Consider the following 24,593-nt stretch of genomic DNA (forward strand, 5'->3'; position numbering starts at 1 on the left):
ATGATTGATTTAGTAAATCGATGAAATGTTTTTTAAGATAAGCCGCGACACATTTTTAAAGTTATTCATTCTGTAGTATCAATGGCTTTATTACGCAGTATATCGGTAACTGTTGAACAAAACGATTCTGTGGCGATTTAACAGTGAGAATTATGAGCAGAGGCTTAGAAACACGCGGTACAGTACAGTAATAAATGTCATTTCTTGGAGTAGTAATTGTTTTGTTTATTAAAATGAATTTTTTATTTTCAGACAACGAAGACGACAAAGATGAAAATGAAAAGGTAAATTACTTTTATTTACGCTGAATTTTTTTAATTATAATAAGTAACTTGTTAAATTTATTTCACAACTTAATTATTATTATAATCTCGGAATTTCAATCTTAAATAATTATTACTGTAACCAATTATCAGGTACAAAGTTTAAAGTAATAAAAATAAATTCCCTGAATTCATAAAAATTTTAAGTAACAGCATTTTTTTTTTCGCACGTTACACATCTGATAATTATTTATAAGTGGCCTTCAGGCCTTCCTTTGATTTATAAATCTATTAGATGTACACAAATGCTTAACTACTTAATAATTTTTTTTTCATCTTTTATTACGTTCTATAATTCGTATATTGAAACAAATTGTCACTATTTATTAACATGTAGACACGATTAAATAGCTTAACAGTTTGATTGATTGTTAACATCTATATCATTGGTGTCATTACTTACAGAAAATTAAAAAATAATTAAGCAGCTATAGAACGGGAAAAATGTGACGTAAAATTCCATCAAATTTTAATCAGATAATATTTCAAGTACACAGAAAAAAAAATTAACTTGAATCAAAAAAAATTATTTTGTAGAACTTTTTCGTAGTAGAAAAATTTTTAAATAAAATATTTTTCATACACTGAAAAAAAAAAAAAAATTAACTTGAATCAAGAGAAAAATTCTTGAACGAAAAAAATAATTTTGAAGTTTCATTGTTTTGAATCAAGAAAAAAATTCTTGGTTTAAGTAAAATTTAGTAAAAGAAGATGAAATTCTTCAAAATTATTTATTTAATTCAAGTAAATTTTTTTTTTCGGTGTAGATTAAGTAAATTTTATGTTTTTCAAAAATTTGTCGTCTTGATTCGAAACAGAGAAATTCTTCAAAATGATTTTCTTGGTTCATGATTTTTTTTTCTTGATTTAAGTTAATTTTTGTCTTCAATGTGTCACTGAAAAAAAAAAAAAAAGTATGATAGTTTAGTTTAAAGTATTAGTTAATAACTACCGATAAAAACGCGAAACATAGATTAAAATTATTACGTTGTGCAAAAGAGTTAAGTTAGCGATTGCAAATATAAATATACAGGAAAAGAGAAGGACAACTAGAACAACTGCGGGTTATTCCAGAAAAGTTTCAGTAATTATCTAGTTACCACACTTTAGCACAATACTTATATTAATTTTTCGTTTAACTTAACATAAAAAAAAAATAACTTTGAATTCACAACTACAATAATTTGGGATTTTTGTTATATAAAAATTAATTACAATTACAGTAAAGTTTGTAATTAATAAAATGAGAATTGAATTAATTGTGTAAACGTTTTACTTCAAGATAAAAGCTTAAAATTGTTTATCATGGAAACGAATTTATTGTTGGATGAAAGTAATAAAAAATTAATTTATCAGGTATTAGTTTTTTATTTGTAAAATAAAGATAAGAAATTTTTTCACTCATAAAAAACGGTCGTGGTTTTTTTTTTGTAAACTCGATTTATAAATATTTTTATTTGAGTTCAATCTGTAATAAATGTTAATTATAAATTTACCGACATAAATTCTAAATAAATATTTATATTCAAATTTATAACTGCAAGCTTGACTGTAAAATTGACTGAAATAAGAAAACAGTGAAAAAAAATTTGAACGCGATCTAAAAATATATAAGATAATTTTGAAAATTTTTTCTTACAGATCATTGCCCTCTTGTAAAAAATATTACCGCAGCATAATTATTTTCGATGAATTTTTTACGCTTCATTGACGCTTAGCAGCATATATCGCAAAACTAGCGTGTATCGATGACGGAATTTTATCGATAAATTATATCAGAGTATCTGAGATCTATTTAAACTTTCTCTCATATCAAGATACAATTGAACCAAATAATAATAATAATAATTAGTAGTAAAAGTATTGACTGGACAATTTATGACCATACTGTAGTTTAAATTTAAAAAAACTGTAGTAGAGATGCTGTCTAGATGACAGTTGATCATATCAATGTCCCCACGACGGCTTCTTGGATTGTATTGGCCTTCGGCATGCTGAAAACTCAGCTAAGTTTCTTCTCACTTGTATAGCTCACATCGGTTACAATCTTTTAAATGGGAATTAAACTCAACAGTCGGGTTTTTACCGTCATTGTACTCACAACGATGTGCTACTTGTCGTTAAGTTAATTCGTTATACTTTCAAGCCGCCTTTGATCCGTCACAGAAATCAATTAAAAGTCAATCACTTAACGATGAAATAAAATTTATTTATTGAGTTATTTAACAACTTAACTTTGCAAATTGTCCACCCATTAATGGTATCAAGTATTATTTCAATTGATTATTTGTTATAAGTGAAAGTTACTAGGAATTTTGAATTTAAATTAAGTTATACTTGACGCTTGTAAAACTATCATGAATTCTAATGAAGAAAAACAAACCAAGGTAATTTTTTTTTCATTGATGCTGATTAAAAATTTAATTAATAAAAATTACACTTCAAAAAAATAAATAATTGATTATTTATAAAAAATTAAAATTGAAAATTTTTTTACTAATAAAAAAATTATTGCATTTTAAAAAAATAACTCGGCAATAATTCATAATTTATTGTGTAAAAAGTTATTTGGGTTGTAAAATACAATTGTGTCAACACCCATTGAAGAATAACTATTTTTTCATTAAATTAAACATTGTCAAAGTCGTAAAGACAATTATTTTTATCAAATTCTTATTATATTTTATAATGCTTATTTGATTCGTAAATTAAGCAGCAAACTCATTTGTGTAAACAATAGGATTAATATTAGATAAAAAAAAGTCGATTTAAAATATTGTTATTATTGTAATTTAATTGCGCTATAAAAGTATTAAATATTTCCTTTTCCTAATTGTTTTTTTATTTATATAGCAAATGAACTCCGTCTGAAGAGTGTATACATATATAGTTATATAAATATCTATTTGTTCTGGGTATGGGGTCAAGTACTTGACAGGAAAAGGAATGAATCCGTGTTCAAATGCTGACTGCATATTGAATTGTTTTAAGAAGTACTGTCAAGTATATTTTCTCTTAATCAATACTGACTAAAAAAAATTAACCCAAATAACAATAATTTCCCCCTTTTATTTTATTATTTATTATTTTAAATCAAAATCATACTTTTAATCAGTTAATTAAATAAATAAAATTTCCAAGAAATAAGTATCGATCAACTGTATTAATTAATAATCATAATTAGTATTTATCTCCATTAAAGACATTAATGTTATAGATCAAAGTTAATTTTTATTATTATTGATATTTAATTAATAAATGACCGTCGATATCACTGTAATTATATTTAATCTTAATTGTCAACTGAGTAAAATTAATTTAAAAAATAGATAAAAATTATTTATATAATTAAAGATATTAATTGATTATAAAGTAAATAATTATAATTAATAATTTCAGAAACTAAAATATCCAAAGTCGGTATTTTTTATCGTCAGCAATGAATTCTGCGAAAGATTTTCTTACTATGGAATGCGAAGTATGTACTTCAAGCTCAAACAAAGTATCTTCTTGATTAATATTAATAAATTTTATTTTTAACAGCAATTCTATCGCTGTACTTGACATCAAAATTAAGTTATAGCGATGACACGGCAACAGTTATTTACCATACCTTCACTATGTTTGTATATTTCTTTCCATTGATCGGAGCGATACTCGCAGATTCATTGCTCGGCAAGTTCAGGACCATTCTTTATCTGAGTATTGTTTATGCAATCGGACAACTTTTACTAGCAGCAAGTGCAGCTCCGACGTTTGGTCTGCCTATCAGGTAATAAGGATTGTGTTTTACTTGAAGGACATGCGCCAGATTCGGAGATTTCACTTACCTAATTGCAATTCATTATCATTATATAACTTAAGTTTTCTTTTTTATTTTTTCAATTATAAATAATTTAATTGGAGATTATGCGATAAGAATTTTTGAAATATTATAAAATAATTAAAATTTTTAAATATCAATAAATTATATCACTCCTCTTGATTAAATTATATGAGTGCTGTTAATGTCAATGAAAATAAATTTAACGAAACAGACGTCATTTAATTGTGATTAGTTGTGGGCTATTTAAAGTTTAAAGTTATTTTTTCAATGCTCTTTTATGCGTTAATTGCGTCGCACTTATGAAATAAATTATTTGCAGAGAGTTTTCAATTCTTGGATTACTTCTGATCGCTTTAGGATCCGGGGGAATTAAACCATGCGTTGCAGCTTTTGGAGGCGATCAATTTATTCTTCCACAGCAGGAAAAATATTTAGCGATGTTCTTTTCGGTATTTTACTTTGCTATTAATTTAGGTTCGTTGATCTCCACATTTCTTACTCCGGAGTTACGTCATGGTATAAAATGTTTTGGAGAACAGACTTGTTATTCTGTTGCATTTCTTGTTCCAGCTATTTTGATGACAACGTCAATTGGTAATTTTTTTGAAAATTCATTCATTTAAATATTTTGTCACGTAACATTATCACTAAATGGTTGATTTATTTTTTAGTTATTTTTTTGTTTGGTAAATCGATGTACAAGATGAAAAAACCAGAAGGAAATGTTTTTTTAAATGTCACCAAATGCATATCGGTAAATTGAAAAATTACACTAAAAAAAAAATTATTTTTTAGAAAAAAAGCATTCTTGCTAAAAGAATTCATATTGTTGGAAATTTTCATCACCTTTTTTTTCCAGCTGATTAAATCAAATTTTTTTCATAATATTTTTTTTTTTTTACACAATCAAGTTTTTTTTTTTTAATATATAAAAAATTACTTTGAATTGTGAAGAAAATTCTTGAGCCGAGAAAATAATTTTGAAAAGTTTCATTGTCTTGAATTAAATCAAATTTACTTAAACCAAGAAAAATTAATTAGATTAGGAATTTTTCTACTCGAATTGAGAAGATGAAGTTCTTCAAAATTATTGACTTGATTGAAGTAATTTTTTTTGTGTCCATAAAAAAAAATAATTTAAAAGAAAATCAACAAATATTTCATTCAAGACTTCAAGTTTTTGATGACAAAAAATTATTTTTCTTGTCGTAGTCTAATTCATCACACTAAAAAAATCGATTAAATATATCAAAATAAAAAAAATTAAGGCTTTAATGAATAACTTGTTGACTTTATTTCAAATTATTTTTTTCTATATGAAAAAAAAAAATTTATTTATCAAAAAAAAATATAAGAAAAATGTGATTTCTTCAGCTGATAACGGAAAATGTTGAAAACTTCCAACAATTAAAGTTTTTTTTAAAAAGAGTGCTAGTTTTTCTTAAAAATAATTTTTTCTCTAAGTGTAATATAATTAATTTTTAAACCGAATAGTTATTTAAATATTTATTAATTTGTAGCATGCAATTTATAAAAAAACAACAACAAGAAAAATTTCCCGTGATCATTGGCTGGATCATGCTGATGATAAATACGATTCAAAATTAATATCTGACATAAAATCAACATTCCGAGTTCTAACACTATTCATTCCATTGCCGTTCTTTTGGGCACTTTTCGATCAACAAGGATCGCGTTGGACATTCCAAGCCACAAGGATGGACGGTCAGATAGGAAGTTTTGTCCTAAAAGCTGACCAAATGCAAGTTGTCAATCCACTTTTTATCGTTATATTTATCCCCATTTTCGAGACTTGCATTTATCCAGTGCTGGCTAAAATAAAGATTATAAATACACCGCTTAAAAAAATGGCAACTGGCGGGTTTCTTGCCGGTCTTGCGTTCATTGTTTCCGGGCTTGTAGAACTACAGCTCGAGGTATGTAATATTTATATTTAAAATCTATAATATAAACTCAGTAAAATTTATTAATTAAATAAAAAATGTTTTCTACAGAAAACATATCCAGTATTGCCGTCCAATGGGTTGGCGCAATTAAGACTATTCAACCCAAACAATTGTGATGTAGGTATTAAATTAAATAATAACCAGTCATTTGACATATCTCCTTTTGCAATGTGGCAAGATACAAACATAAATGCAGTCGGTGATAAATCTATCAAGTACGAGATTAATTTTTCAAAATGTGGTATTACCGAAATTAATTATGGTAGGTACATTTCATTTCAATCAAATGTTTTCTTTTAAACACGCGAAAAAAAAATGTAAAAATTACATTATAAATAGTAATAAGTGTGGTTTTAAATTTAGACTCAGAGAAAAAATTTTTTATGAAAAAGAACAATTTTAAATAGAGAAATTCAAAAATTGTTTTTACCTAAATCTAGGAAACTTTTTTTCAACACGAAAGTCACTGAGCGAACAATTTTTATTTCTTCAGCTAAGAAATTAAATTGTTTAAAATTTCAAAACACAGTAATTGACAATTTTGAAATTTAAAAAAATTTTTCTTATTAAAAAAAAATTTGCGCGCCAAATCGATAGAAAATTTGATTTATGAGTAGAAAATACCTCAATATAAATATTTTCAAGAAAAAACACTTGAAATGAAGGTCTAAAAGTTATAAGAAATACAACAGTACTAAAAAAAATCAGGTATAAAAATTTCGCAGTTACTGTGATTTAAAATTGGGCAGCAGAGATACATAATTAAGAAATGACCTTGTATCTAGTGAACTATTGACATTTTTAAAGATATAAGCTCATCCCGATGTTACACTCATCAAGACCTTTCATTTGAGTACCCACATCAATTTTTCATATATTTATACAAATATATATATATATATATATATATATATATATATATATATATATATATATATATATATATATATATATATATATATATATATATATATATGAAAAATATTTCAAAATGCATGTGGGTCCTCAAATGAGAACTCTTGATGAGTGTAACATCGGGATGAGCTTATATCTTAAAAAACGTCAATAGTTAAGAAAATACAGTGCAATTGAACAAAAGTCATTATTTAATAAAGCAAAATTTTATTTATTTATAGCTCACAAGTCACAGCAGTCACATAGTGACTGCAAGGTTGCTAATTTTCATGATTCAAACTTTGAACGTTAATTTTTAAAGTTTTCAATGTAATAATTAAATTTTACAATGAAATTTTTACAAAATCTGTAAAAATTATAATTTGAAACTGTCATTTTTCTAGTTTTTTATATTAAGCGCTACATTAGATTATATAATGTAATTTTTTATGTGAAATTATAAATATCTTAATTTTTATAATAGGGTCATTCAATGTAACTGAAAAAAAAGCGACGTCTTTCGTTCTAATTCCTGAATCTAGTCCCTACGAGTTCGAAGACCATGTAAATAAAACTGATGTAGGAAATCCAGCAATAAGAGTACTTACCCACAATGCGCTAGATACTCCAGCTCTTATAGAAGTACTTGATAGCAAAGATAACAAAAAATACGAATCAAAAGCAGCTAAAGGAGTAGAACACTCGCTGTTCGTCGAACTAGATCCTGGAACCTACAAAGTTAAAGTAAACGGTGTTGAAAAAGAAATCAAGTTAAAAATGGGAGGTGTTTACACTGTCCAAACTTACGCGTCTAAAGATTTAAACCAAGCGGATATGGTAACAGTTACCACGCCAAATTCCATGCACATACTCTGGCTGATTCCTCAATACATAATTATAACGATGGGCGAAGTAATGTTCTCAGTGACGGGTCTTGAATTTGCATTTACTCAGGCTCCAATCAGCATGAAGTCGCTCCTGCAAGCCGGCTGGCTCTTCACTGTTGCATTTGGTAATCTCATAGTGGTCATAATCGCCGAAGCTAAGATCTTTGATAGGCAGGTGAGTTTACTCGGGGAATTACAAAAGATAATAATTTAATTCCGTCTCTGGCCTAATATTTATTTTTAATATTGATACTTTGTACTTACTTGATATTTATCTATATTATTATAAGAATAAGCAAAATTTTGTGGCCAGAATAATTATATGATAAAATGGGTTTTTACGGTTAAATTTGGTATCGTTGGAAAAGTCTTGACCTGGAGTTGTGCCTTTTCATAGTTTCATATAATTCTCACCAATAATTAATTTATGATGATAAGTATTTAGGCTGCATTCAAAAAAACTCTATCCGTAGATCCACAGCTAAGAAATGACCTTGTATCTTGTGAAATATTGACATTTTTAAAGATATAAGCTCATCCCGATGTTACACTCATCGAGACCTTTCATTTGAGTACCCACATCAATTTTTCATATATTTTATATATTTATATATATGAATTTATCAAAAATATATCAAAAATATATCAAAATGCATGTGGGTACTCAAATGAAAGCTCTTGATGAGTATAATATCGGGATGAGTTTATAACTTTAAAAACGTCAATATTTAAGAAAGTACAGGGCATTTTAACAAATATCTTGTGAACTTTTGAGATTTTTAACGATATAAGCTCACCCCGACATTATACTCATCGAGACCTTCAATTTGAGTACCTACATCAATTTTTCATATATTTATATATATTATATATATGTATATATGAAAAATATTTCAAAATGCATGTGGGTACTCAAATGAAAGCTCTTGATGAGTGTAACATCGGGATGAGCTTATATCTTTAAAAATGTCAATAGTTAAAAAAGTACACTGCAATTTAACAAAAGTCATTATTTAATAAAGCACAATATAATTTATTTATAGTTCACAAGTCACAGCAGCCACATAGTGACTGCAAGATTGCCAGTTTTAATTAATCTTCTAATTGATGGTTCTTTTACCAGGCTAACGAGTTCTTCCTTTTTGCTGGACTTATGCTTGTCGACATGGTCATTTTTGGAGTCATGGCTAAGTTTTATAGATATGTTATCGTTAATGATAATGATGATAGCGATCATTATGATGACGTTGCAGACGCAAGAAACGGCACAAGACTTAAAGACTACGGGGAAAGCAATCCGTCCTTCACCAAAAATGATGAATAACATTTTCTTTTGCATTAGCCTGTAAGAGTGTTGTTAGTTGTATAATGAATGGTTAATTTTAAGGCTAAAAAATAATTGTAAATATTTATCAAGACATTTTGATATTTTTTGTTGTATAATAAAACGCTTTATTGAAATTATTTATGAAAATGTGGAATAATGTTTGCATTTCGTTTTGTGTTATTCTAAAAAAATTAATATAAATTTGTTTCTTTTGATCATTGTTGAAAAAGATTTTTTTTGTATTTAATTAAGTAAATATTTTTCATTTAAACAAAAAAAACTAGAGAAAGTATAAATGAAAAGATAATTAAAAAAAAAAAACAAAAACTGATACAATTTTCTGATTTATAATAGTGATCAACAGAACTGAAAAGAAAATTGTTAACGATCGGGTAAAGAAGGGTAATATGGGACAGGAAAAAATTATACTTAAAAAGTCTAGAACCCAGACTATAAATTATAATTATCAAATTTTAATTATTATAAATAGTAAAATTAGCCGAGAAGAAAAGATTTACTCTACACGAAAAAAACAAAATTACACTGCATATCCTCTCATACTATACTCAGTGTAATCTGCAGTGAAAAAAAAAAATAGTTTTAGTATTTCAGTGACGATAAATGGTACTTCTATTTATACTGTAAAAAAATTGAGTGATATGATTAGATAAATTCTTAATTCTTTATTTCAAAAGAAACTCATACACAAATGACATAATTTATATAATAATTTTTATAGTTAATCTCGATAATATTCAATAATAAAAACTAATATTTTTCGATAAATACTGTTTAAAAGTATCATACTACTTTAAATAGTTTTATGAATGGTACTTTTGAATAGATTATATATATATATATATATATATATATATATATATATATATATATATATATATATATATTTGTAATTTATTATAATATATAGTAGTAATAAGAAAAAAATAAAATAAAAAGGACGTGAAGATGGAAGATCCACGAGTCGATGATTTCCAGGATTCAACGTTTCTCATTCTGCTTTAAAAAAAAAAAAAAAAAAAACCATTATTTTAGATAAAATCCAAAAATAACATGTGTTAAATATTTAATGATGTGAAGACACAATTTACCTGCTTGCTAAAGTAATTATCAACGGCTTTACGAGTATGAGCGTAAGCCTGATCACCAGCTTTGGAAGCAACATTCTCGTGGAACGACTTCAGGGGATCAAAACCGTTGGCTGAGATAGATTGAAATGCAAATTGTGCAATATTTTCCAGAGTTGAAGCCATTGGTACGTAAGGATCGAAGCCTTGTGGAGAGAAATGTGGCTGATATAAATTTGGTGGTGGTGCATACATAGGAGGCATTCTAGTCGGATTGCTGTGTCTGCGAGAGTGCAAATATCTATATGAAAAAGGATCAGGGTTATGCTTAGGATCGTTATGGTAGTTACAAGAAGCACTTGTACTGTAAGTTGGATATAAAGGTACGCACGATGGCATTGGATTGCTAAAGTTACTAGGGGTATATTCATCTTGAGGAGCTTTGCTGGTTGACTTTTCATGGTACGCCCATAATTTTTTTTCAGCTTCCTTTAATTCTTTCTTAGTCTGTTTCTTACTTTTTTCCAATTCCCTCAATTTTTTTTCAGTCTTTGGCGATTTCGGGGCTGATGGATGAACCACAAAACAGCTTGAAGATACGTTTGGAACAGTCGTCGAGTAACTTAGATTGTTGTGTTGGCTCTTTTTATCTGTAAAAGTTTTGATATCTATGTGAGATTTTGGTTTGTAACAAGTATTCCAATAAGTACGGGGGTCTCTAATAGGATTTGATGTAGGCTTACTTTGTTGCTTGTTACAGTCTGATTCTTTCTTGGTATTTTTTTCGGTAGCTTCCGATGTCTCTGCAACAGCTTCTTTAGCTTTGGGTAAAGTTTCACGTACATATGAATAATCACCACCTGGACGTTTGGTTAATTCCGGAATCAATTCCTCAGACTCATTTTCAGGCCCGATGTCTTCAACCACTACGTCAAAACGCACTTCTTTCTTCGGATCTTCAGATTTTTTTGACTTTTCTTCAGTTTTAGTCGGCTTATTTTTTACAGAACCAGCATCTTTTTTAACTGAATCTGCATACGTATTTTTTGTACCCGAATTTTCTTTGGTATCTAAGCTCGATGAACCACGCTTCTTGGCTTTAACATCAACGTTATTAGTTTCTTCATCGTAATAAACAAGCTCGAAATTATTCTCGCTTATTCCAGACAGACTACTTGTTTCTGAAAGTGTACTGATATCATCACTGGTAGATTGTTCATCTTGATCAAGTACTATTTTGTCATTGACTTCGCCGTCAGATTGATTAGTGTCTTGAGACCAGGTCTCTTTAACATTATCTTTAGCGTCTTTTGCTTCATCTTTAACTGGAATCACTGACGAGTTTGGGAAAATCCTCATGTTCTTTAAAAAATTTACTCTAAATTGCCTCTCTCGGTCACATTTTTTTCTCATCAGCTTCTCATATGTTTCGAATGTCATTGCGTCTGGGGGACTTTGAATTGGTGAATTCAAAGAATCGTCGCAGCTGTAAGATTTATCAGGACGATTTTCATCAGTAGAATGAGACTTTCTTTTGCATCCGCCGGTTTTTTGAACTTCTTCGCTATCTAACTTCAAACTGGATAACATCTTGGCGTTCAACGCCAATTCTTTTTCTATTTTAGATTTATTTTTTATTTTTGAAGAGCTTGATTTCTTTGGAGAAGGGGCTGCGATTTTTTTAATTGTCGACTTCATCTCTAGGACATTTGGTCTCTTGGATTTAAACTTTTTGAACTGATCGATAATACTCTTCTGTTCTTGAGTCAAGTCATCACGTTTAAGCACAACTAAATTTGTTATTTTGGGTTTCTTTTTCTGATCGTTGGAACTCTTCTTTTCAGCAGGAGTAGAAATAGCAGCCGTACGCTGGGATTTCAAATCTTCTTTTTTAACTTTACGCAACTCATCGCCATATGATGTTTCACTGCGGGGTAAATAAGCATACTCCTCAGTGTCTTGGAATACTTGTGGGTGAGATTGCATGAATTCATAAACGAAATTGTTCGGTGACAAGTAATTGGTGCTTAATTGTGGTATCGGGAAACCCATAGTATAAGTTAATGGTTTGGCAATGGTACAGTTGCTACCATTCATATCATTTTTAGAGTCATATTTGTTTGCAGGATTTGTCGGAATAACAGGCTTTTGGTGCCTCGTAAAATCAGAAAGTGGTGGGGTCTTTGGTGAAAAATTATGATTTCCCAATGAACTTTCATCTGAGTTTGAAAGTTGCGGAGTATCGTGATTCAATTTATCATGACTATCTTCATTTTTTATCTCTGCATCAATTTCTGACGGATTCAAAGCGCTGGATAATTTTTTTAAAACATTCTTCGTTACTTCAGCAGTAATCTCTTGCTTGAACTGAAATGAATGAATAATTCGTTTTATTTTTATGAATTTAGTTAAAAAAAAAAAAAAAAAAAAAGAGAGATCGATAAGTTAAATAAATCCAGGTTATATTTTCACATCCAGTGTAATCTGAGGTGGTATAAACAAAAAAATTACTTGGTCAAATCGAAGATTACACTGAGTATAATACAAAAATAATTTAGTCTAATCTGGATGATATTTGATATCATCTGAAATTTTTTTTTCACCACATATTACACTGAGTATAATATGGGAGGATATGCAGTGTAATTTTGTTCTTTTTGTGTACCTGTTCTAAATAATTTATACAGCAAGCATTTGGTTCTGATTTATCATCAGGTTTATTTAATTTGGATTTTTTGTTAACGCAGTTGTATCTAGGCTTAAAATCATTCTGCGTAACGATTTCACTTTGCTGGGATGTTGAAACATCAACTTTGCTTTCCTCTCCCATCAGTTCTGCTTTGTCATCGTCAGTTGATATTTTAGCGTTCTCAGAATTAGCTACTCGCTCAGACTTTTCATCAATCAGCAAGAAAATACTCTGGCCATTTTTTTCTTTGTACGCCTTAGCAAACTACAATAGAAATATAACAACAAATAATATTAATAATAATTGAACAAAGTAATATAAAATTTTATTCAAACTATAAAATTACCAACCTTTACTGCTTCCATAAATTCTTGCTCAGAATCAACATGAATGACATCATCCTCATCGTCTATATAGTCAATAGATTTAACACTATTCTTTAAAACATTCAAATTCTGTAAAAAAATATGATATTTAAGTTAGCTGTCACTTGACCATTTTTTAATTTTATTTAACAAAAAAATTTGTTCTGAAAAATTATTTTTAAAAAATTGCATTCTTAATTTATTAAAATTTCTAAATGTCCATTTTTTTTTTTTTTTTCATTTTTTTAATGTAGTAATTTATTTATTAAAAAAATTATTAAAATCATTAAATATCTGCTAAATTAATTTTCATAAAAAAATTTAATAAACAATTATAAATTCATTATTGTCTGATGAGATAAAAAAAACTTACGACTAACTGTTTTTTGAAACTCGTAAAGTTATCATCACCCACAGAATCAGCAGTTGCGTCTTTAGGATAATAATAAACAGTTACCATGTCAGGGTTCGTTGATGAATAAATGTTGAATGATACCGGTATAATGGCTCTCCAGGAAGAACCTGGTAATTTATCTGACAAGCGAAGCATATTCTTGTCTTTATTTTGACCTCTCGGTAAATAATAAAATAATTATGTAAAACTGCGTTGTTCTTTGGAAATGAATAGGGAACTGCAGTAATGGCCGCACTGGATGCCTACAATCGCACAAAACTTAACGACGATTTACGGCGTTTCCTCACCTTGATTTATCGCAACCAAAAAAGTTTTATCTTAATCAATTTTCTGCGGTTAAATACACTTATTGTTATTAATCAGATCTATTTTTAATTATTGTGAATTACTAACTGTTTGGATGGCTTGTTTTAAGCTTGTCACACTTGATATTATTTTTATTCCAGCAGACTTTATCGATTGACAAGGGAAAAAAAAACAGCCACGTATATCAGACTCGGGTTACGTTTAGTAAACATCCCCACTCTCTTTTTGTCTATCTAATGTGTATAGTGTTCATATACTTTTTGAAGCTTTGGTAGTATAGAGATAAATGCGCACGCGTCTTTATTTTAGTCAAATACTGCGCTGGGAAATCAAGAGATTTGAATTTGCCGGGCGTTACAGCGCTTGCGGCCAGTGAGAGAGCTAAAATATAACGGAAAAGTACTGCGTCATAGCGATATTATTCACAACTGAATGGGAGAGAGAAGCATCTAGATGTTCTGCTGCGTATTTTGGTATAATAGTTTAATTATTGGACATTTTTTTTTTTTTTTTTTAAGTAACTAAAACACAAAATACAGGAACACCGAGTATAGTAATGTCAAGTGTAATTATTTTTTATTAAGAGGAAGTAATTTTTATTAAGTGTAATTATTTTTAATTAAGGGGAAGTATGATTTAAAATTTGCTTGTCCGAGATATGTAAACAGTAAAAAATTTTGTGCTAAAAATCTTTGTGTTAAATATTTAACACTTTAATCTGTAAATTTAACATTTATTGTGTTAAATTAACACAAAATAGTGTTAAAGAATTAACATAAAAATTTTTAACATAAAATTTTTTGTTGTGTACAGTAGTAAATTTGATCGCTTTTTTTCAATCGAAATTTAGACACGTAGTTTATTTATATGTATGGAAAAATTTGTAAAGAAATTTAGCAAGTAAATTAGTACACAGAATGTCACTGAAATAAGTAAAAATCTAAAAATTTTTTTTTATTAGAAAATTTTAATATAAAAAAAAAACATTGTATAAAAATAAATTCTCACTGCAATAAAAATATATGAGAATTTGAAGTTAGTCAATAGTTGAAACTCGCCAGAAAATAGGACCTGATTCCTTATTGGTTAAAATTGTTGATGGTATTATGAATAATAATACCTAGGTATGTATATTACGTTGATAAATTATTTAAACTGATGAATTGGCCATGATTTGATGACGATTTTTTTAGGATGAACGCTGATGTGCTGCTAGATTTAGGCGGCAAAAATGTTGACGTAAGATGGCGCTCGATCAAGTTCAGCACCTTTGTGTTACAGCGAGAGGTAAGAGAAGAGTTAACAGTCGATCCCATTTTTTTCTCGTGTCGCAGAACGTTGCACTCGTGATGATAAAGCTAATTGCAGTTTTATGTTTTTCTTTTAAACAAATGAGAATTAAAAAAAAAACAATCTGACATAAAATAGATAATTAAAAAATCTTTTACGTAGCAGAGCGTTTTTTTCGAAAATTTTCTTTGTTCATAATCAAAATGAAGAGCTGCAATCATAGGGATCGATTAAAACATGAAACTTTAGTTTTTAACAGAATAATTACAAATTTATAAATATTTAATTACAAGTAAATAATTATATATCCATAATTTAAGTTCGTTGATGCTGATTGATAGGATTTATAATCAGATAAAAATGAAATTTTAAACAATAGCAACGAATGATCACTGATTGACTGTTGTCAAAAATTTCTGTCCTGTTTGTTTGAAAAAAATTATCAGTGATTCCTAATTCGTTTTAATTATTAAAAGTAATGAGAGTATTATAATTTTTATCATATTTAATACAACTATTGTCAAAAAAAGTTCTTTAAAGGAATTTATATTTTTTCGGTATTTTATTTATCAATATTTCATCCTGATTTCTGAAAATTAATCTCAGGTATCTTTTTTTTTTTAAAAAGAACAATTATTAATTTATCTAATTGATTTTTAAAGATGCTGCTCATGAATTTGGATCTTCTGATATTTTCAACAAAAGTAGCGGAGTTCATCACCGGTGAGTAATATTACTTTGTAGATGTATTTCAATTATATATGCGATTATGTATAATCATTTTAAGGCTACATCTTCAGTTCCGTATTTTTTTTAGTAAAATACTTTATTTTTCTAATTTATTATCATATCTGCAATAAAATAACTGATACAGCATTTGATATTGTCGACGTCTAATTCTGTTAGATGCTTAATCGTTAATCTGCTAGAGGCCACTACCATGTTAATTTTCCACACAAATCTTTTATGTTCAAACTAACATTGTTAAGATCATAAAAACATAGGAATATTTATTTTTTCAAAGCATTATCAAAATAATTTTTTACTTAGAAATTTTACAGAGATTTAATATCAAAATAGATATTAATCATAATTATAAATGACAATTAAAATTTTTTTTAAGTCCAACAAAACTCTTTAGTAAAGTATTTCTCTACCGTGTCTTGAAATTTATGAAACTAATCCTGAAAAACGCGATAAATCCAAAACAAGTAAAAAATAATTCATCTAATAAATTTATAGATCCAGATGTTTTTCATCGACGTAGTGTTGAAACTGGGCTTATAAGTCTTGATATCATGTAATATATTTTTCCTAGTAGGGTGGTAAGACCTGAGCGACAAGCGAGGGAAAACCCTCGAGGTATTTTTTCCATCTCGTTTTTTTATATTTTTTTGCGTGTGTCATCAATTGTCTCTTCCACCCTCCTTATACTGGCGCAGGTGCTTTCCCAAGATCCGTTCTTCACTTTCTCTTTTTCCTCTTTTCGTCTACTGGCACTTCCTTCAACAGGCTCGCCACCCACTTCCATCTACCCTCCTCTCCTCACTGCTGCTTTTTCTTCGTACTCGCGACAAAAAACCCGTACACGTACATGTATACACTCACATAATATAACGAGCGTATAATATGCATTTTCGAGTGTCTCATTTTGTCGACAGTGTATATTATATCTACAAAATGAAGAAACTTTTTCGCTTCTCAGTCCTCTGAAAAACAAAACACTCAACTAAATTCACCTCTCAAAATATTTACCGCCATATTAAAAAACAAGTATACAGTTATTAAAACTTAAAACTACCAACAAAATAATAAATTTTCCAGCTGACAAATTTGTCATTTTTCTTATTTTTATTCTTATTCTTACTCTCATTCTTATCTTAAACAGTTTTTTATACTATGCACTGGGAAACTTTTTACCCTATTCATTTTATTCTTCACTCTATCCTGAAATAGAATAAATTCAGAGTTTCCGCGCTAATTTTACGGGTAATTTGGCTCGCTATTCCAGACATATCCAGGCTCCTGTCCCAAGGGATGACCATCCTCTTGGATAGGATAAGGTTGCTACAATCATTGTAGAGAAGACTTATCAGAATACGGAATTGTTCTACGGCGTCGTTCCCAAAGACCTCGGCGTATTCCATCCTCCAGATCGATGCTTCTCTAAGCGTAAAAGTATTGGCATAATTTGTCGTGTCTCCGAACAACTTCTTTACTCCAATAAAAAACAATATCACCATCAATACTCTCACTTTCAATCTCAATCTCACCCTTATTTTTATTCATTAGTTTGTTATCGTTATCGTTATTTCTACTTTCCTCTTTACTTCTTTTATTATTGTTTTTTTTTTCGCGATTGTTGATAGCTTCTGTGAATTAATCAGCTTGTCCTTAGATCCATTAAGAAAGCCTTTGGCATAACACTACATCAGGATAAGATTAAACCAGGAATCAATTGTGTCAGGGTTTCAACCTCAGTCTTTTGTATCAGCTCAATAAATCATTGGATTTACGACGTTTCTCGTTTATTCATTGTCACATTTAGGCAGTATTCGCGTGCCCATCAAGCTCTATTTCACTCTTATTCAACATCACCTTTTACATTTTCGGATATTCCGATCTGCCTCCACTCATACTCTTATTCCAAGTTTTCATTTAATACATAAATATATTTTATATTTTATTTTTACTGCTGACAACCAGGGAGAGGAGCGAAATAGGCGGAGGAGAATAAAGGAGACTAGAAAGATAAAAAATAATTCTTTCGAATCCTCTTTTACACACAAAATTGTAACCCGGAATCCCGGATCCCCGAAGACAAGCACCTGATACCCCGATGGACAGACAGACAAACGTGCTTGACGTGCAAATTCCCTCCGAGACGAAGCTTTGCATTAGTAACCACTTCAACAGCACGTTTGACAAAATCGTTAGGATCGAATTTTACGAATTGATACGATGAAAAACGCGCCGTTATTTATTATTATTTTGATTTCTTTTTTTTTTTTAATTTTTTTTTTCTATTCTCTTTTTTATTCGTTCGTTCATTCATTTATTTATATATTTATTTATACTTATTTGTATTCCGAGATAAATAACCTCTTGTAAATTGTTAACTCATGCTGGAACACCCGAGTTCAGGTTATAAATAATGCAAGAGAATTTATTTCTGTATCGAAATGTAAGGTAGCGGTCATGACCTTGCTTGGAGAAATTTTAACACATGAAAAAATTTGAAAATTGTACTCAATAATTTTACACCGTCATTTTGGTGTGACATTTTTAAGAATTCAATTAAATTACTAAATGTTTTAAGCTTGCGCGTTAGAATATTTTAAATTTCAACTTGTTTAAAAAATTTCTCTGAACGATGGAAGATACGGAAAAATTGATAAGTGTATATTTTAAAAGAAATATAATTTTCTATTAAAAAGCTTTCCTTTTATTTGTCCGTTTATCTAATATTTAATCCAGATCTCGAACTTTAAACTTTTGCAAACATTTTTTAAGATTGTCATTGAATCATTGTAATTTTTGTTAGTGAATGCTGGCCTTCTTCATAATGAAGTGTCAAGTGTACGTGTTCGGGATAATCATTGTAAAGGTGTAAAACCCGACAGTGAGATGATCCAAGACGTTTTAATTGCGAGGCGTATCGGGAAAGTGGAATCTAATATATAGTCGTCTTATAATTCAACGTTATCAGCGTTGCACAGAGACGATGCCTTAAGTTTTATTCGTCTTACCCTTTGCCTTTTAATCCTGATCCTCCTTTTGTATGTGTGTACCAACTTTCTATACCAACACCTATATTTACACCTTAACCTCCGGCAGGCAAGAGTTGAGCTTTCTGGTTCGTTGGTATTCAATGGCATAGCTTCGAGATTTCTGGCGTGACCGGAAATTGAAATGAAAGCTATCTTGGATTGGGTAAGGGGGAAAATAAATCGATTCGTTTGGATAAAAAAAAAAAAAATTACATGTAGGAAAAAAAATGTAAGAATGAAAATTGTTCTCCCTGAAAGTGGAGAGTGTAAAGATAACGTGAAAAAATAGTAATTGATTTTGTACCCAAGACATTTTGATTTTCTGGATTCTGTAGTGGTCCGATCGCCGAGACTAGGAGGAGGGAATAGAAGCAGTACCATTCGAATAATATAAGTTTGTATGTGTGAGAGTATGTTAGGTGAAAAGAAGGTGAAATAGTTATTCTACTCTCAGGGGAATAAGATATCTTGGAGGACTGAGGGACACGACCCTCTTTATCGGTTGTACTAGACATTGATGTATCACAGGTGAAATCCTTATCCCCTTTTAACATCCGAGTACTCCCGACTATAAATGTCTGTGTATAGACTCTGCCGAGAGTTAAGAGTATCGACTTCACCAAACTACTGCGACCATTAACGCAAATTGAGAATAAGAAACATTGAGGATTTGAAATCCAGTGAGACCTCAGTTAAATTAATGATTCTATTCGGATCCGTATAATGGAGAAAGTTCTCCATCGGCTCCTAGCTGGGTATATCACAACCAGGAAATAGTCCAGAAGACGATCAACCACCAACCCACTCGACATCAGCCAATCCACGGACGTGATGAGCTTCTATACACACTCTTCAGTCTTTCTATTCTTATATTCTAAGCGAGTTATGCCTTTGTTTGATAGTCTAATAGTCATTTCATGACTAAGGAGTATTAAGTAGAAATTAAATCTTCATGTTTGCCAAAATGAAGGAGCCTGACTTCATCTGTATTTTAAAGAAGTTAAACTAAGAATACTAGTTGTCTTTATTCAGAGTAAAATTTTATGATAGTTTTTTATAGGACAGACTTTAAATAAATTATATCCATTGTAAACAAGGAATGGCTCCTTAAGAAGTTTAAGACTTGAAATTTTTTATTGACTTGAAAATTTGCAGAGATGGGAAGAAGAAATGAAAAATTTTCTAGATAATTATTGTTTCATTTTTAAGGGAGGCAATTCTTTTGGTTTAAAATGAAATTTTTTTAAAGTGTTTTTATAGATAATAAAATAATTATACACGGATAAGAAATTATAGTAAGAACAATAACAATTGTAGTTTTATTTACTATATATACGTTGGAAATCTTCATTGAAGTCTCCTATTTTATTTCATGTTGTAGTAAATGGTGCTACCATTGTTGTCGTCCTCACTACAAGTTTTTTTTTCATGCATGTATTATTTTTTCGATTTTGTTTTAAATGAAATTTTCTGTTCAATCAATGATTGCGTTGTTACATAGCGCTTTAAACGATTAACTTTTTATAAAAAATTGCTTGGATCACCCTGCGATAAAATAAACCTTACTTTCGGCTTTCTGGTCCCAAAATGTGGAAGAAAACAGCCGAGAAACTATTAAAATTTTTGCTTTTGAATCAAATTAATTTTTTTATCAGAGTAGAAGCTTTCAACGCAAGTGCGTAATAGAGTTATGAAATCTCGACTTTTCGATAGTGTCAAGTCGTGTAACAGGAGCTTTGCGGTTTCGACCACAGTGTCACAACTAAGCGAGGGGGTTAGAGCCATGGGGTTTTTGTCCCTGCTCTCGGGATCCGCACGTAGAGTATTTGACTACGTGCTTAGGCAAACCGCCGGCGTATAATGCACCCACGCATTGAACAAGGGATTTATAAAGCCGTGGAGTAACTAACGCTGGTGCGAGGGAGATGAGATAAAGGAGGGTGGTCGAAAAGAGACACAGACAGCCTCAATCAATAGTCAAATGCGGCAGTTGAGATGTCACTACACTCTCGGAGGATGGGTACCTGTAATAGAGGGAGTGTCGATTCTAATTATGCAGTCATCCCTCAATGCATGCCCGGTTGTTGCTGCATCTCCTATCTCTTGACTCTCGTTAGTTCGTCCTCGTTCAACATTCATCGAGTTTCCGAGTCGAGCTTCCTGTCGATGTCGATCACTTTCATTTCTCCCCGTCGTGTTTGATAGTTTTACAATTAGGAGTACGCTAAACGAGTTCAAACAAAAATCCGTTCTCTCCAACGCTATTTATCTTTGTTTAACTATTTTACAATTTACAAATATACAACGTCGCTATTTTAGCTTCACCAATTACGGTTCCCTTCGTTTCAAATTCTATGGCAGTTATCACATTTATTTTTAAACAAGTTGATGATGCTGCGATTGCAGCGCTCTTTAAAAATCAAATCAACTTATATTTTAAATCTGTTTTTAGTAGATTTCATAGAAATCTAACTATTGCATTGGCCCTCATGACGGAACTTTTGAAAAATTTTGCTATATTTCGACTATACTTGTCGAGCTGAGTCGGAAAATGCATATGGTTCAAAAGTTTATATATGTATGTATGTATATATATATATATATATATATATATATATATATATATATATATATATATATATATATATATCAGATATAACGCGGCTTGTCACGACGATAGCGTCGCCAATTTACGTCGGATCTTTACCAAACTCAACATAATTATTCTACAGATAGATACCGAAGTCAAGTTCGTAGATGAGCTTAATCGGTCAAGTAATTTAGAAATGCCAGGATTTTGAAATTTTCAAAATCATAAAAATTTATATTTCTTCACTTTCTTGCTCGAATAACTCTTGAATGGAATAACTTGTCGAAATTCTGTTAATTGCATCTGAAAGCTCTTCAAATAAGCTTTAATTTGAGTACCATTTCATATGTGTAGACTTGAAATTATTCAGAAATGCTAGGATTATAAAATTTTTAAAATTATAAAAATTTACATTTTTTTACTTTCTTACTCGAATAACTTTTGAATGGGATAACTTATTGAAATTCTGTAAAATGCATCTAAAAGCTCTTTAAATAAGCTTCAATTTGAGTACCATACTATATGTTTTATCTCAAAAGTAGGTCCTATTCCGTTATACCAAATATGAAATTTGCTGTTGCACTCGTTTTACCAAACGTCATCCAAAACTTTAGATTTTTACATTCATTTTCATGAAATCTACTTCCATTTCGGCTGCCGAATGGCCTTTTTAATTAATGTACCAGTTTTTAAATTTTCTATATCAAAATTAGAAAAAATAATGAACTAAAAAAATTTTTTCTTGTATTAAAAAATTAACTTTTAAAAGACTATAAAAAAAATGTTTTAAAAAAATTATTATAAAAAAACACAACAAACTTAGATTTTTAATAAGTTCAAAATTAAGGGAGAGTGCTTAATGAAAAATTTATTTTATTTAAAAAAAATTCAGTTATCCCATTTCACAACACAGCAGGTGCAAAAATTTTTGATTTTTTTTTTTTTTTTTTTTTTTACTACAATAAAGAATTTCTTCTTTCTCTATAAGTAATTGAAATCAAAATAATTTTATTACAGTTGCAGCCTCGCTCCACTGCTATCCAATCGCTTAGACAAACAATTATTTTTATTTACAGAATTAAATGTGTTGCTTTCTCATGCAAATAATCACGCAAATTAATACCGCGAGTTAACTATATAATACCTTTCTTATGTTAGGGTATACCTTTCTTAAACTATATATTTAAGCTATATGTTGAGATCGTTTGTGTTGGTTGAAGCGGTTAATGATGTGGTCACAGGAGTCAAGACATTACGCGCTTATCATTCGATCCGATCGGTACTACCGTCTTACGTTACGATACTTCGTTCCGTGTTCATTTGGATTATGTTAATTAGACCTTATTTAGATTCTCGAGGACGCAAACTGTAATTGCCTGAGGGTTTTTTTTTCTCAGTCATCCATTTGCTTTTTTCAGCTTTATTTCATTAAACATTTGACAAAGTCATTAGCTGTCTATCCTGGACGTCGCCATTTAAATTGAAATTCCAGCACATGCCGGCTAATTAATTTACTCGGACTTCAGACCTCTCACAACCTACTATACACGAACAACTACAAGTAGTATCTTATATCTTATATAGAATAGACGGATTAATTATAATTTATAAACCTGTAAAACTAAATAGATGCGAGCTTAACAGAATTATTAATTATTAAATATTAGTGTAAATATAAAATATGTCTGTTGTCATAGACGAAGAGGAGTTATTCCGATAGGGAACGGGAGATAGGAGATTCCTATTCCTGTAGGTAAAGTTTTAAACGAGCAGTTTCTCATACAACTCCCGAGTAAGATCTCATTCACTAATATAATCTGTCTCTTAATCAATTCAACCAAGCCAGGATATAAGATTATCTCCAGTAGTCTCGCGGAAGAGTGACATAATGCCTGGGAATAGTCTAGGGCAAGTTAAATGTTTGTGTGCTAGTAAAGTGTAAGTGAGAATTCTCAATTTAGTTGCTCTCTCCCTGGTTGAGACTGGTATCACTTGAATTACTATAATCCAGAGTTAATCTCATTTTCTCAATTGTAATACGATAATTGCATTCACTGTCTTTTAAAGTCTGTTATAAGTTATAAGTTTCATATTTTTCATTTTCACCCTCAAGGCTCATTTAATTGTAATTATTTATTATTGTCATTGATTATTATATGTGATTGGTAGTAGTTACTATCTTGAACTGTAATTTTGATACTTTTTACTCTTGTAATGTCTGTAATGTAAAAAAAGTAGCATATATTAATGAAAAAAGAACTTTTATTTAATTGTGAGAGAAAAATTTTTAAGTTATTTCTATTGTCAGTATATTAATTGTCTAATTTATTTGTTCAAATTCCATTATATAACATTGATAGAATCGCAAAATCACATAATTACATTGCTGAATAACTTACTAACATTACGAACTTTAACTTTTCGTGATCATATCTCATATTTGATACGTTTCGATAGGTTTTTATTACTATTCATCCTCCTTATTTTTTTTCCGTGAAAAGATATAAAAATTAGTCACTGATAATTTTCGTAAACCAGATGAATTGTAGCCAAATCCGTCGGCACGTGAGTATGTCAACGTTTGCGTTTATTTAAAATAGTTAAGCCAAAGTATAAGTAAAGCACCAGGATATCTTAACACCACGTCGTGCTCAACATGATACAAATTTAATAATGTCGTAAATCTTGGCATGTGTCGGGACCGCGAGCGCTCATGTTTGTGCTTACTTAAATATTCGTCCTCGTTGTTGAAGAGCTGTGGCTGTAAAAACGAGCCCCGTGCCCCATGAATAAGAAAGAGAAAGAAAAATAGATATAAATATAAATGCAGGTATACAGTGTAAAAAATATTCAGAGCAA

General features: G+C 29.7%; 3 protein-coding genes across 18 annotated transcripts in view; 2 read left to right on the top strand and 1 right to left on the bottom strand.

The window, feature by feature from the left end:
- Nucleotides 1-85: 85 nt before the first annotated feature.
- Nucleotides 86-9,361, top strand: LOC141534215 (peptide transporter family 1). Of its 2 annotated transcripts, XM_074253421.1 has the most exons (10): nucleotides 86-177; nucleotides 253-284; nucleotides 3,723-3,801; nucleotides 3,867-4,095; nucleotides 4,469-4,743; nucleotides 4,821-4,903; nucleotides 5,670-6,086; nucleotides 6,165-6,378; nucleotides 7,495-8,072; nucleotides 9,021-9,361. In XM_074253421.1, exons 1-10 carry the CDS (start codon nucleotides 153-155, stop codon nucleotides 9,219-9,221), a joined length of 2,133 nt encoding a protein of 710 aa, XP_074109522.1. In that variant the 5' UTR covers nucleotides 86-152; the 3' UTR covers nucleotides 9,222-9,361. The 2 variants fall into 2 exon arrangements, with proteins under 2 accessions (XP_074109522.1, XP_074109523.1); XM_074253422.1 differs by lacking the exons at nucleotides 86-177; nucleotides 253-284 and adding an exon at nucleotides 2,400-2,710.
- Nucleotides 9,362-9,892: 531 nt separating this feature from the next.
- On the bottom strand, nucleotides 9,893-14,244 carry LOC141534214 (uncharacterized). 9 transcript variants are annotated; one of them, XR_012480387.1, is made up of 6 exons: nucleotides 13,737-14,243; nucleotides 13,349-13,453; nucleotides 12,975-13,262; nucleotides 10,334-12,676; nucleotides 10,145-10,238; nucleotides 9,893-10,075 (listed from the first exon to the last, which is right to left on the bottom strand). XR_012480387.1 is itself a non-coding variant. In XM_074253420.1 (6 exons), exons 1-6 carry the CDS (start codon nucleotides 13,911-13,913, stop codon nucleotides 10,224-10,226), a joined length of 2,823 nt encoding a protein of 940 aa, XP_074109521.1. In that variant the 5' UTR covers nucleotides 13,914-14,244; the 3' UTR covers nucleotides 10,075-10,223. The 9 variants fall into 9 exon arrangements, 6 of the variants coding, with proteins under 6 accessions (XP_074109521.1, XP_074109519.1, XP_074109520.1 ...); XR_012480386.1 differs by having other exon boundaries at nucleotides 9,893-10,079; XR_012480385.1 differs by having other exon boundaries at nucleotides 10,145-10,241.
- A 327-nt stretch (nucleotides 14,245-14,571) lies between these two features.
- LOC141534225 (uncharacterized) overlaps nucleotides 14,572-24,593 on the top strand; it is a 138,614-nt gene continuing 128,592 nt past the window's right edge. For 2 of the 7 annotated variants that reach the window (XM_074253437.1, XM_074253438.1), the window contains exons 1-3: nucleotides 14,590-15,208; nucleotides 15,278-15,371; nucleotides 16,037-16,097. Coding sequence is in view for 4 of the 7 variants with exons in the window: in XM_074253439.1 (XP_074109540.1) it covers nucleotides 15,279-15,371; nucleotides 16,037-16,097; nucleotides 17,386-17,456 (225 nt within the window). In the remaining 3 variants the exon portion in view is untranslated. Of the gene's footprint in view, nucleotides 15,209-15,277; nucleotides 15,372-16,036; nucleotides 16,098-17,385; nucleotides 17,560-18,080; nucleotides 18,763-24,593 lie in introns of those variants that run through there. The other 5 variants (XM_074253439.1, XM_074253443.1, XR_012480388.1 and 2 more) reach the window with 5 other exon arrangements.

The sequence above is a fragment of the Cotesia typhae genome, unplaced genomic scaffold, assembly GCF_013202065.1.
Source record: "Cotesia typhae breed Kobodo isofemale line unplaced genomic scaffold, CoteBio_Ctyphae scaffold_13, whole genome shotgun sequence".
NCBI classification, from domain to species: Eukaryota; Metazoa; Arthropoda; class Insecta; order Hymenoptera; family Braconidae; genus Cotesia; species Cotesia typhae.